The sequence below is a fragment of the Mytilus galloprovincialis genome, chromosome 8 (assembly GCF_965363235.1).
Source record: "Mytilus galloprovincialis chromosome 8, xbMytGall1.hap1.1, whole genome shotgun sequence".
Lineage (NCBI taxonomy): Eukaryota > Metazoa > Mollusca > Bivalvia > Mytilida > Mytilidae > Mytilus > Mytilus galloprovincialis.
Genome location: NC_134845.1, coordinates 90895092 through 90910213, shown reverse-complemented (window position 1 = coordinate 90910213; position 15122 = coordinate 90895092). Strand labels below are relative to the sequence as shown.

The window sequence follows — 15122 nt, the reverse complement described above, 5'->3', positions numbered from 1 at the left end:
GTACGATTATATATGCGGAGCAGGATCTGCTTACCCTTCTTAGTTTTTGATGGAGTTCGTGTTGATTATTCTATAGTTTTCTATAATGTGTCATGTTTTCTATTGTTTGTGTGTTTGTCCTTTTCGTTTTTAGCCATGTAGTTGTCAGTTTGTTTTCGATTTATGAGTTTGACTGTCCCTCTGGTATCTTTTTTATTTTTAGCCATGGCGTTGTCAGTTTGTTTTAGATTTATGAGTTTGACTGTCCCTTTGGTATCTTTCGTCCCTCTTTTAAGATCAACGTATACAACGTTAGCGATCGATGTTTTGTATTTGATCTAATTATAATGGACATGAGAAATAATTACTGATAACAAAAGGAAATAAAGTAATTTGAACTTATTAAATAAACATTTCTGATTCCATGTACTTTATATTGTGTCTCTATATTCGATTTCTAAATGTATTGAGCATAACATTGCATTTAACTGATAGTGGCTAATGGGGTTGTGTTTGCTGAAACAATCAGTATTCGATATTCTAACTTATTCTTAATATCATTTGATTAAATTTATAATAACCATTGGGATATATTAGATTTTAATAAAAACAATTCAAGTTTTAAACGGTGACAACCGTTTGTTTTTATTGTTCACACGGTTAGGTAAAATTTAATATTGGCTCAAAATTAACAATTCGAATCTTCGGTTTGTTAGGTAATTAATTGAAATTCGTTTAATTACTGAAAAAAATGAGTTTTTAGGCGTTGAAGAAGTCTTTGATATAAAATGGGACAGTGGTTTTTAATTCTGACTGCAAGTGAGTACACGCGTTGACAAATAAAATGTGTTGAGTGTTTGGATTCATCAAAGCTTATATACTTTTGTAAACATTTTGGCACAAAAAAGAATTCTAAAATATATATACGTACAAATGTCCTACACTCTTCGATTTCGATTTAGAATAAACCGGATTTGAATTGAACGTGATATATGATTTGCCAATGATGTACAGTCATAGCATTTCACGATGATTAAATCAGAAAATAGACTATGCAGCAATAGAAAATAATATTGTTTGTAAATTATGTATAACTTGTATATTTAACAAAAGTGTGTATTTTGTCACATTTATTTGTTAAAAAAAATGCATCATATACATAATGTAAAATATATATATATATTATATTTTCCTTTCAGTGATGTTTAATATATACGCTACAACAACAGAAACAGTGTATGGTAAGTCTGTACTCTAAAATCACTCACCATTCGTCTGTTCAGGGTCGGATATACAGTGAAACCTGTCCAAACCGAACACCCACGGGACTTAGCGTTTTGTTCGGTTTTCACAGGTGTTCGGATTGTAGAGGTAGACGGAAGTCGACACCAAAATAATTTTGGCAGGAATAATAGGTGACACAACAGCCGACAGTTTATTTTTGTGTTGATTTAGATGTAAATGTAAAAATAAAAGAAGATAAAAGATAGACGTTTTGCCACATTTTTGTTTATAAATCTAACGCCACTCCGTCAATCACGCTCGTCGTTGGGAGATGTCCGACTTGGAGTGATTTTGCTTTTTATAATTATTTTCTCATCCGTTAATTCACTGACCAATTCAGATTCACAGTCACTGTCATATGACGATTCCGTAGTTGAATCGGGAATGTCATTGTACACACGAGTTCTCGGACTAAACTGGTCACCCGCTGATTGATACTTCGTCACACGATAACAGTGAAACAACAACAGGGGTCCAGTTTATTCTCGGACTTTATCGTTGCTAAATAGCTAACGGAAGTCTTCGGGAGCATTCGAATCAAATATATAGTACCTCTAATGGGAATCCAGCAATCGAAATCCATTGACCTTGTTGTGTTGCACGACTTCTTAATCCGATGAAAGGCTTTAAAACTATTATTTAATAAAACAGTTTAGCTACAGAATGACAGTTTCGATTTTGTGGCAGTAATTATTTGAGTAAGGTGCATTTAATTGATCTGAGGGAAAGTTCCTTTCTTGTCATTATTTTTTTTTTTTTTAGGGCAAGAAAAGGGGTGGGCTTATCTCGCCCCGTTAACACAAAGATATAACAGTTAAGGATATTTAACGGGTTTGGGCTCATATAGCCTTTATTTTATCTATTTTTCTTAATTTCAAATTGTTCTTCTTAGCCACTTCTTCGATGTTCAATTTACGTTCTTCTGAGTACAAGAAATTCATCTTGTCTCGTACGTCTAACCAGTGGTCATGACTTCTTTTGATGGCGCTATAGAAAGTCGGATCTTTTTCTTTTTCAATTAGTTTATAGGGGTACAGTTTATCTGAATAGACAAGGATAAAACTGTTTTCCTTTTCTATCTCGAACAGAAAGGTCTTTTGTGGGAGGTCGAGAGTGATCTTTCCTATCCTGTATCTTGAAGTTCGTTCAGTTTTAGTTTTAGTTTTTTCCATTCCTGCATAACTTGCTGAAAGTTGACCCTCGGCACCTGTTGTGCAGGCGGGATCCTCGTGTGGTTTACAGGATAGTGTTCTGTCAACATTGGGTACTGTGATTAACGGTTCTTCCTGTGTAATCATTACCTCTGTATGTTGAGCGGTATTTTCTCCGTTCTCTTCGGTATTGTTGGTAATCTCTACATCGGGGTCATTTTCTAGACATTTTTTTTGAGCGGGTTTTCCATTCTCACTTGTCGTTGGTGTGGACGTCGATTGTGTGGACTTCTTGGCTATGTAAGCTTCTAGACGGCGTTTGTTCCTGTCAGATCTAGCTTTTGATGACCGTTTCCGTGTCTTTTGTGTTGTAGGTGACTCGGTCTGCACTTCATGTTGTCTGGACTTTTTCCATCTTATTACTAGCTTGTAATCTCCATTCCTTGCTGAGAGGTCCCAGTTGGCGGTTTGATGTTCAAGTAAGTGTACAATGGTGAAGATATCTCCAGTCAACAACGAAGGTGAGCATGACTCACTGCTCGATGTCATAACGATCCACCTCTGCCTGACATGTTTAACTAAATGTGGTGATTAGTCAAATAATTTTGACAGATGTATACTCTCTGAATGAATTGTCATTATCGGCGATGGGGGTAGCTGACCAGTTTAACGTTTCTTTACAAAAAATCACTTTATACATGCACACAGACATGCTAATTAGTTTGTAATAACAACTCACAAGTTCAATAAACCTCAAATACCTTCGGGGATACTCTGCCATCCTGTGTTTGTTTAATTAAATCATGCAAATAATTAATTATATTTTATTGTTTTGATTGGTATTGATCGATTTTGACAGGTAATTTTTAGATACAAATTTACTAACGAGCCTTCAAAAAGCGTTCGGAATTTGGTGTTGACAGGGTTCGGTTTTTTCAGGTTAGATTAACGTTAATTGATAGGGAAATTTTGTGGGACTTTGAAAATTGTTCGGTTTAAACTGAAATTCGGTTTTATCAGGGTTCGGTTTACCCAGGTTTCACTGTACTACTTTTCGATTGTAAGTCACTATATGTAACTCTTTTTCTTTTTGTTCTGTTTCTGTTTACAAACACACACGAATACATTACTAACAGAAAAAATGTACAAACAAATAATATAATAGACGATACTGACAATGATAGAATGGAAAGGCAATTTTATATTTTTTTCTTCTACAGACGGTAAGACATTATAGGAGATTATCCAACTTAAACTGTAACAGAAACTTCAAAAATTATGTTGGTTGAAACAAAAACCAGGACTAGCCTCACAGCAAAATTCAAATTTGGTATAACAAACCTATTCGGGATATGACAATGATGGCATTGAAAGGCAATTTTATAATTATTTGGACAACAAACGATACGACATAACAAATAATTCAACCGAAACCATGACAAAATCATCAAAAATAAATACATGAATGTTAGATGTACAAAATACCGAGAAACGTCGTAAAGCAGTGTAAAGTCACTCTTGGTATAAGAATCATATTTTAGCACACAAACGACACAGATGTTAAACCACAATCTAAGAGGTGGTACAAATGTCACTAATCCATTTGAATACAAACACATGTTATAGATATATCGTATAAAACTTAACCAATCAGGTATATTAAACATTTTCATTTTTTGTATAACTAAAATATTCTATTTGTTATGTTTCTCGTACATTTTTAAATTATCAATTTTGATCAAGACGAAACGGATAATAATTAAGATTATTCATTTTCAAAGATTTATATCAAACAATGTTTGTAAAAACGCAGAGAAAAAAAATGCATCTTATTTTAGTTTTGACATAATCCGTGTCGATGACAACAAAAATAATGACTATTGAGGGCCCTCATGGGGTTTTTGATTATGTGATTACTTGGCCGTTTTTTTTAATGATTATTTGATTATTAAGCCAAATATTTCATGATTATTTGATTACCTAGGACTGTATTTTTAGTTTATGATTATTTGATTTCTAAAGATAAGCAAATATTTAATGATTATGTGATTATATTGGCAAAAAAATGGTGATTATGTGATTACTAGGACCCCCCCCCCCCCCATGAGGGGCCTCACTATTGTAATATGTTTTACCCAAATCTCTTTCTGCAACTATTGGTATATACAGTCCATATGTCTTTCTTTCTGTCTCGTATCTGTACCCTCGAATATTCCTAGAACACTTGACGTTATTGAAAGATCATGATAATACTTTGGAATTTTCGTATGTGGATTGATTGTACATTACAGTGCAAGTTCCTATGTGTTCATATCCACTTATATTAAACCCTTATCCGGTGTTCATGAAACCGATGCAGAATAAAAATCTAAAAATGTGTTTACTTAATTACAGTTTTACTGACATGTGCTTGTGATTTCCTCAACGTAAACAATATTGCATTACCTTGATCAAGGTATTAATTTAGTTTTTCTTACACTTCTTGGCGATTTTTTTTTAATTTTCATAATCGTCTTTTCTTGTCCAAATTCAATCTGTTTTTAATGTCTTCAACCCTTGTTACATAGATATCAAGTCGATGCAATAAAATTAACGGTACCAATTTTCTTGCACCAGATGCGCATTTCGACAACACATGTCTCTTCAGTGATGCTCGTGGCCAAAATATGTAAAATCCAAAGCTTATATAAAAGATGAAGAGTTTTAATCTAAAAGGTCCAAAAAGTATAGCCAAATCCGTGAAAGGAATCAGAGCTTTGCATGAGGGAGATACATTCCTTAATTTATAATATTTTCTCCTATTTTGTAACAGCAAATTTTAATAACACAAAAAATCCGTATTTTCATGCCAGTACCGAAGTACTGGCTACTGGGCTGGTGATCCCCTCGGGGACTAATAGTCCACCAGCAGAGGCATCGACCCAGTGGTAGTAATAAAATTAACGGTACCAATTTTCTTGCACCAGATGCGCATTTCGACAACACATGTCTCTTCAGTGATGCTTATTTATGATGCAACTTATTTTGATTATAATATGTAGAATGGTTGGCAATTTAATTTCTGAAATTTAAATCACATTTCTACTATTTAGCTGGAGATGGTTGGAATGAAAATAGTACAGTATTTTACATAAATGAATCGGTCACGTGGTATTCTGCTAAACATGCGCACAATAGGGATTGTTTATTTGGAAAGACTGTGGTCAACCGACAACATCTCATTACGAATGTTGCAATATACCTTGATTCAACAGAACTCAGGTAGGAAAAGAGTTGAGATATCTGCATGAAAATTGTAAAGCACAAAATACTGTCATATAACTTACTTGGTACATGCATTTTGAAATGTAGAAAATAGTGAATTGAACCTGGTTTTATACCGCTTAACTTCTTACTTGTATCACAGTCGCATCAAATTCCACTTAAAAAACAAAACACTTTTAAAGATTTAACGGATTGAGTATAAACTAGAAAATATCACACAAAAACATTTTATCAAAATACTTTTTTTTTTATTAATACCGACTTTGACTCGGGAGTTTATAATATTTTATCTACTCTAGTCTAACATTCTGGTACTCTGTCAAGAGCAACGAAAACAAGTAAAACCAATCTTACCATCTGTACAATTTCAATGGATACTTTTTTTCGTTTTATTTCGATTTCATATATAACAGTTAATTTTTCCACTAATTTAATCGAGGGTAAACAGAGGAGTCAAAGTAGTTATTTGAAAACATTCAGATTGCAAGAATGATCAGCACTAAACTATCTTTTTCGACTGACGATATTTGAGATAGAGTTATTTGTCCATGTTGTCTCATGTATAAGAAGCTGTGATATAAGTAGCAATGAGATAAATTTCCATGCATATGTATGCAAAGTGAACCGTTATCGGTCAAAGTACGGTCTTCAATACTGAGCCGTGGCTCACACCGAACAGCAAGCTATAGAGGACATGAAAAATTATTAGAGTAAAAACATGTAAACAGGAAAACTGTTGGCGATCAAGTTTTTGATTACTATATTTCACAATATATGCTAAATATAAGTATGCAACCGAGTGATCCAAAACCTCACCAAATGTGGTACAGAAATGTCTATGATCGATTTGCCAGAGAAAATCTTCTACAGAGATCAATAAATAAATCTAGTTTGTAAACACATTTTTTGGTTACAATCCCCACCTCTTTTCTGCGATTATGATATCAAGGAAAAGTACCCATTATCTAATTCGTGCTTATCATGAACCATCGCAGAGGTTTCACATGTAACTCGAGAACAAAGTAATTTCGAAGTGCATTTAAAAAAAAGACATAACTTAAAAAATACACCTGGTCTATAAAAAAAGTTCTTTTGGGACAAATTATTTCAATATTATAATTTATTAATTATTAAATTATTAAGCGATTTCTGTTATTTAGTTCTTTTTTATTTCGATATTACCTTTTTCTCCTATTAGTTCAACAAAAAAAAAAAGGACATTAACAAAAATGTATGCTTCTTTCGAAGGCAGATTGTGAGCGTAAATGAACGTTGACCCCAATTTTTATTTCATTTTTCTATTAAGTATAAGATAAAGTTCATTTATAGAAAAATATAGAAAAATCCTATATTAAATTTTTAAAAAATGATTTAGACCCGCGATCCCCCTTTAGGATGTTCTTAGGTGAAATGAAAATAATCTAGAATTTAAAATCGATACTAGAAGTCAGTAAAATACAGGTTCAGAAAGAAAATACGCTTAACATGTTGATATCATATGGAGCTGCTTTTCGAAATCTGTAATTTGAAAAAAACACAATTGGGAGCCATTGAAGTCTTATATAAAAAAAAAGGGTGTTATGAGGCAAAATATTTTACCCTGTATCGTAGAAAAAAACACAATGAGTCTGAACCTCTGACAAAAGTTCCTTAACCTCACATTAAGTACATCTTTAAGGGGGCCTACAATTAAGTTTAACAGCTACATGCGTACTAATTTTGACCTTTTCAAACTGAATCAAATCATTGGAACATAATCCGCATTTTCCTCCGCGAGAGGGCGAAATCAGCTCCGCCTTTTATGGTTGATATCGCTTAGTTTTTAGTTTATAATGTAATGTTTGGTAGATTGTTGTTGTGCTTTGCTCACAGATTGTGGGAAAATAGAAGAGAGCAAAATCATTGGTTACTGGAAAATGTTATCATGTTGGACATGGTTTTGGTAAAAGAGTTATAGATTTACAACATTATGTTTATTAATTTAGTTTCCTACAGTAACTTATCGTCTTTGTCTCAATGTAAATGTAGCTTAGATAGAACAATTTTAGACCTACAATCGAGGAAAGTTGTTCAGAATATTTTGACTTGTATATTACAAATAGGGTTGCGTTTGAAAGGTCAAGACTAGTCGAGACAGGTTGAGACATGTCGAGCCTTGGTCAATATATCAAAAAGAAGATGTGGTATGATTGCCAATGAGCAAAGTCTCCACAAGAGACCAAATGCCACAAAAATTTAAAACTATAAGTCACCGTAAGGCCTTTACCAATTAACAATGCCAATACCACAAAGTCAGCTATTAAAGGCCCAGAATGACAAATGTGAAACAATTCAAACGAGATAAGTAATGGCTTTATTTATGAACAAAAAAAGAACGAAAAACAAATATGTAACACACATGTAAACATATGTATACGCGAGCATATTTTGTACACTTCATTTCGATACTATTTTTGATTCGATTGTCACTGCGTCTTTTGTCGACGAAACAAGCGTCTGACGTTAATACAAAATTTAAGTCCTTGTATCTATGATGTATGTGTTTATTCGTATTTAAATGTCTGTCGTTGGTATTTTTTTCTGAATTAAGTTTCAAAGATACTGTCATCTGGGTTGGAGCACTTAAATCAGAGCACGATGGTTTGTTGTATTACTCAGACACATGTGAACCGGTGAAGGACTACATTGTAAATAAAATAAATTTACCAACTGTCTCAGGAAACAGAGAATGTCTTTTATATGATATATCGTCAAAAGTCTATTCATATGGGAACTGTTTAGAAAAACATCCATACGTATGCATTTCAAGAGGTAAGTTAAGGTGGTACCTAACACTACAGGAAGATAACTTTTTGTCGTATTCATCCCCCCCCCCAAAAAAAAAATTTATCTTGGCGATTAATAAATACAGTGAAAAACACATTGTAAAAAAAACCATGAAAGCAAACAAACCGACTTGAAATAAGAATGTCCGTCTGTGTATGTCTATTTCCAAATCATGGTTAGGTGCTTTGTAAGGATAAGTTTTCTAGGCTTCTTATTTAACACTATAAATATGCAATAGCCACTTTAAAAACTATGCCTCATAGATATTTTGATTTTATTATGAATTATCAAGATTATTTATTAAATTTTGGCATAATCAAATGATGACTCATAATAAAAAGCTGGGAAAGTTGCTTATAAATTTTCACAAAATGAATTTCTCATATTTTGATATATACCATTGTTATGCATGTTACAAACTTATGTTTAGCTAGTTTATAAATATAAAACAACCATTTTCCAGTTTCAATTCAAAAAACAAAACTACAGAGCATGCAATCTTGACGGACTTTCGATTCCATAATCTTCAAGTAAGCCTTTACTTTCTTATTTGGTTTTTTGAATTATGTCTTAAATTAAAAAAGAAACCAAGTTAGTAAATAGCTATAAAATGACCAAAAAGTCATTGTTTAGTATTTACGTGTAATTTCTTATTTCACCTATTTATTTACTGCAACGAATACAAAACAAATTGCAAGCAAAACATTTCACCAAAACCCTACGTTAATGTAAGTGTACTGAAAAGATACGCATTTATAAACGGGTATTTCAAGATTTACCACTGAATCAATGTCAAAGTATTGTAGAAATGGAAACTGAATTAACAGAAATTAAAGTCTAACATGCCTTTGTTAACGCAATGTGTTAAATTTTGTGTCTGCATTATACGGTTTATTTGTAATATTTACGAGCTTCAGTCAAACGACTATAATGTTAAGGACAATTGTTTCAATTGCCAGTTTATCAAATCTCGTTTTTTTAAACAAAATTACAAAAACAATTCAACGGGAAGGTAAGGCTTTTGGTGAGGCCCCTCATGGGGGGGGGGGGTCCTAGTAATCACATAATCACCATTTTTTTGCCAATATAATCACATAATCATTAAATATTTGCTTATCTTTAGTAATCAAATAATCATTAACTAAAAAAACAGTCCTAGGTAATCAAATAATCATGAAATATTTGGCTTAATAATCAAATAATCATTAAAAAAACGGCCAAGTAATCACATAATCAAAAACCCCAAGAGGGCCCTCAGGCCTGTTTAGTTGTTGTCGTCTGGTGAATAGTTGTCTCATTAGCCCTCATACCACATTTTTTCTAATTACTAATTTTTTTTAATTGTATGGACATAAGTATTAACGTTTACTCATTCATTTTAGAAGGTGATATAGATACAACCACGTTAACAACAGCTAATGTGTCGTCTGTAAACATAAATTCACCATACGTTAAGTCATCTATTAAACTGCATGCATCCTTTGAGATTTGTATGGAATACTGTGAAGTCAACAGCATGCATTGTTTGGGAGCTCTGTTTAACCACACTGAATCTAATTGCTATCATTATATGGACAAAAACTTTGGTGATATGGAGGCAAAACATGAATTCGTGTTTGTTACAGCGGAAGATAAAACACAGTTCTACTGGAAATCATGGCAAAGAGGTGTGTATTAACAAAAATTGTAATGGTTTACTTGTTCAAAACATAAGCTTCTGAATAATCATTTTCGGGTGTTTTCTCAACCAAAGATATAAATAGAAAAAATATATTAAGTTTTACATAATCAAAAGTACATGAGAGAGAGAGAGAGGGAGAGTAAAGGAACATTCACTTAGAAAATAAAGTATAGTGCAAACATAACATTAAAAACGATCTAAGGAAATATGATTTTAACAAAAACAGATATATATTGTTTAAGAATCTACTATAAATCCACAGAAACATATTACGCATTTTAGCATTTTTTCGTTGTTTTTTATAAAGCATACAGCGATCTATTTTTTTTGTTTGTTTTTTTTTTTATTTTAGTATACTTTGCTTTCAATCGATTTGGAGGCCCAGTGATAGATCAGACCGAAAATGTATTCGATTGTAAGTGTATATTTTTCATATTCAATATTACCGTCGACTTCAGCTTTTCTTTAAAAGAAGTGGAAAAAACACCCTGGATATTCAAACTGATATGTCGAAATCTCAGACAATAATCTGGAAATAAGCGAAACACGATATAGAAAACTAACGACTGGGCAACAAGAACACTAATAAAGAAAACTATTGGTTTGAACTGGTTTAGTTTATATCGCTTAGCGTTTTGTTCAATACATTTATTTGGGTTTTGAGTGCCACCCATTTTTAAAAAGTCCTTGGTTTTTGACATAAATGTTTCAACATAATGTTAATAAAAAAAAGACCACGTTTATGGTTCATAAAATTACAACGGATATGTTCCATTCACCGTTATCACAATCCCGTCCGACTTTCCACCGAATAATACCTACTGAGATAGACTTATTATCAGGTTTGAATTTGCACTCGATATCAAAACTTTACAAATACTCCACATACAACCATTATGTATATAACACTAAAATGCTATATATAGTCAACACATACATTACGAAACGTCAAACAATTAAAAGTACATCGCAACAGATGCATTATTTTACTAGAAAAAGAAAATCTGACCAACAACAAATAACTACAGCCACTGAATTTCGATCTCAAGACTTGCGACAATCATATATACAGAATATAGCGTGTTAAACATGAGTGCGACAGTTCATGACATTGATTGTTGTTGGTGTATAAGTGCCACTTTTAGCTCCTCTGTGTGGCTATATTTTGCCCGCCAGAATTATTGATTGAGGAAGCCGGAGTGCCCGGAGAAAATTAGTGAACTTCGATAAGAAAACAGAAAATGCTAGACAATTAAGATTGAAAAATAGCGCACCAGGAAGAGCAGTGTTCGAACTCAAAACATCCGTGTTGACTGACTATCGATTATATAAGTAGATAACTTAAACGACTTGGCCACCGAGACACCTTGACATGGATCAGTTGTGTAATAATACAAACTGTTACAAATAGTTGGAAAACACTAGACTCATCAGAAGACCACAAAGCAAAACCACAACTGACAAAAAGATGAACACAGAAATTATCGATTTTGGAGAATTCGGATATTTGAAAAGCGATCAAACAAGTGTTGGCTATAAAACGCGTTCTTTTTCTATTATTTTGTCTATCCTAGTGAGAAAATTAAAATGTTTTATCATTGCTTACTCATATGATCCTTTATTGACATGGAGATGTCTTTTGATTTGTGTGTCATTGGGTCGCTATCTTATTGACGTTTATCCTATTTTTCGTCCTTCACTAGTGAAAACCAATAGCTATGCAACATCCATAAGTGATGACAGTAGCGTTTAACACCGATCAGTTAATCAATCAATTAATAAATAAATCCTGTTTAACTGTGACCTGTACTGATGTTTAAGTACTATTGTCTGTTTCTAAGATAAGGATATATATACGTATGTAAATGTATTTTAGGCTTTGACGATGGTACTACTGAAAAGCAAAGTAAGTATTTAATTACATATGGAACGTTCGCTACAAATAGTATTGCTACCATACAAAACTGAGAATAGTCCTGAGAAGAGGTCAAGCATCCGAATAGAAACCATTCATGATGGTATACATGAACTTGTTTTGACTACTTGTGAGGCAAAATTATGTAAGCTATACACTCAAAAAACGCCGTTTAAAATAAACAAAAAGTTTCTGTCAAGGTGAACAGTCGACCTCCAGATGTGGAGATTAGACCGTACAAACTCTATGACAGGATTTAATCGACATACGTACAATGAAGTCGTAGAACAAGTGAAGTAAGATATCCAGTGTGAACTCGAAAAGCAAAACTCCGATAACAGAAGCCAAAGTCATGGTCAAAAATAATAAAATAAGCAGAACGTCTAAATCTAGATATGAATACGGTTATGTTTACAGTTTTGCGTATTATTTAAACCACGAACATGCAGCATAGGTTTAACGTTTTGGTTTTTAATATTTATAATTCTGTTCTTTAAAGTGCTAAACTGAAATATTATCATTTTAAGAGTGTTATAGGTACACCTTTGAATCTCAACACGTGTACATGTAATTGTCCTACTCCAAAGTCCAGTACAGTCACTATGGACAACGTTCAGGATATCACAGCCGAGATAAAGAAAAACCTCTCAATTGCAAAGGAAGACTTGTCTGCAACAAAAAGAAAACTGACATGCGCAGAGGATCCACGTCCATCATCGAAAGCTGTTGGATCTTTAGGAATTACACTGTTAGCGATAGTTGTTTCTGTACTGATGTTGACTGACATTCAGACCATTTATGTTTTCTTGATAAAAAAGATAAAAGAATAAACATAATTTTACTCGTTGAAATATTATTATGTAGTTAGATAAAGTGGTTTCGGTGATTTATATACAATTTGTATGATGATATGCACATTGTACATTTTATTTTTCTTACAAATGCTGTATATATATAATCCAAATTTATCAAATTCCATTGCGTACATCATAGTTGTAGATATTGTTGATTAAGGCGACATTACTTCACCAATGTTGAGATATCGTAAATATTGACAACAAGCAAAGTCAGGTGCCAGGTTTACTAGATTTACTAGACCAAGGTCCCAGAATCAAAAGAATGTTTTTCGTTTTTACTGGATGGTTTAGGGAATATTTTTATTCTTCAATATTCCGTTTCTATAACTCCTTTTATTTCAAAGAATCTCAAATCAGATGAACTACTTCAGGATATCTAGTCGCTAGTTGTGTTATAGGCGTTTTGTTCCCGTGCTGTGTCATCCTCAGTAGCATTTTTGTGGAGAATTTATGATGTTTTTGCATCATTTAAGATAAGGAAACCATTTTTCGCCACGACATCCAAACTGAAATCTACAGACTAGTTATATCAGCAGTTGCACGTAATACGGCGAAGTTTTACCAACAAGCGTCACAATCATTTATTTATTCTACTCTTACAATATGTATGCCATTATATTTTAGAACCCGTTAGTCACCATACTCAAATTGCTTTTCCCTGTCCTTTTTTTCAAATTGCTCCCGGTGTATGAAGGTAGTTATTGTTATGTGCCACATGTGGAGTAGTATCTGCGTTCCTTTCGACGCACTTGACGTTACCTCCAATTATTGATAGAGTTCGTGTTGCTCGGTCTTCAGTTTTTATGTTGTTTTCCGCGACCTGTTGTTTGTCTTTTGGTCTGAATGTTCCTTTTGTATCTTTCGCCTCTCTTGTATGTTTTCCATGCATGTATACTACAACGCTCTGTTATCTTGATTTCTAGCAAAATATTTGGGTTAAGTCACTCATCTAAGAAATTTGAGGCAACAGTAACTTTCATTGCCATAAATCTATTATAAAGATACAATTATAAAACAATATTTGGTAAAGATCAAAGACATATGAAATTAAATCTGATAAACTGTCAGTCAATTTGGTGCAGGAAAATTGGTACCGTTAATTTTATTACTACCACTGGGTAAATGCCTCTGCTGGTGTACTGTTAGTCCCTGCGGGTATCACCAGCCCAGTAGCCGGTACTTCGGTACTGGCATGAAAATACGGATTTTTTTGTGTTATTAAAATGTGTTGTTACAAAATGTTAAAATTTATTATAAATTAAGGAATGTATCTCCCTTATGTAAAGCTCTAATTCCTTTCACGGATTTGGCTATACTTTTTGGACCTTTTGGATTATAGCTCTTCATCTTTTATATAAGCTTTTGATTTTAAATATTGTGGCAACGAGCATCACTGAAGAGACATGTTTTGTCGAAATGCGCATCTGGTGTAGGAAAATTGGTACCGTTAATGTTATTATTGTCGCGGATACATTATTTCGCATTTAGACCATTCAATCTTACTTCACGTCTATTTAATTTCACGATTTTCACAGTACTCGATGTAATGAAATACGAAAGATCCAAGTTTTACATATTTTCTACGGTTAATATTCGCGTTTATTTCTACTTCCTAAAATTGCGTAATTAAATGCAAAAATGGATTCCTTTATCTCTTTCGTCTCGTTGCTGTTTCGAAATAATTGCTGATAATGTCAACACAAGATATCAGTTACAAACTAGAGGCTCAAAAGAGCCTGTGTCGCTCACCTTGGTCTTTTTGCATATTAAACCAAGGACACATGACAAAATTATGTTTTGGTGTTGGTGATGTGTTTGTAGATCTTACTTCACTGGACATTCTTGCTGCTTACAGTTATCTCTATATATAATGAATTTGGCCCAGAAGTGACAGTTCTTCAACGTGAAAGTCACTTCTGAATAACAAATCTTTCATCACTTAAGTAACGAGTTGCCTCCCGTTCGTGAGAGGTGTGCTAGACTTCAATTGACTAGGATTATCAGTTTTCCTATCGAAGGTCGGTGGGTTGCTCCGAGTACTCCATCTTCCGCCATCAATGCAAACTTACCATCACGGAATAGCCAATATTGCTGAAAGTAGCGTTAATCACCAAACAATCAATTAAAAGTGATTGCATATAAAACTAGTTAACATTTCTTATACT

At 33.2% G+C, this 15122-nt stretch overlaps 1 protein-coding gene across 1 annotated transcript; it reads left to right on the top strand.

Annotated features, from left to right (window-relative positions):
* Window positions 1-767: 767 nt before the first annotated feature.
* LOC143043823 (uncharacterized) lies at window positions 768-12951 on the top strand. Its single transcript, XM_076216001.1, has 8 exons — window positions 768-798; window positions 1179-1220; window positions 5507-5675; window positions 8269-8489; window positions 9887-10171; window positions 10538-10600; window positions 12062-12091; window positions 12638-12951. The coding sequence occupies exons 1-8, from the start codon at window positions 768-770 to the stop codon at window positions 12928-12930; spliced, it is 1134 nt and encodes a 377-aa protein (XP_076072116.1). The 3' UTR covers window positions 12931-12951.
* Window positions 12952-15122: the final 2171 nt, after the last annotated feature.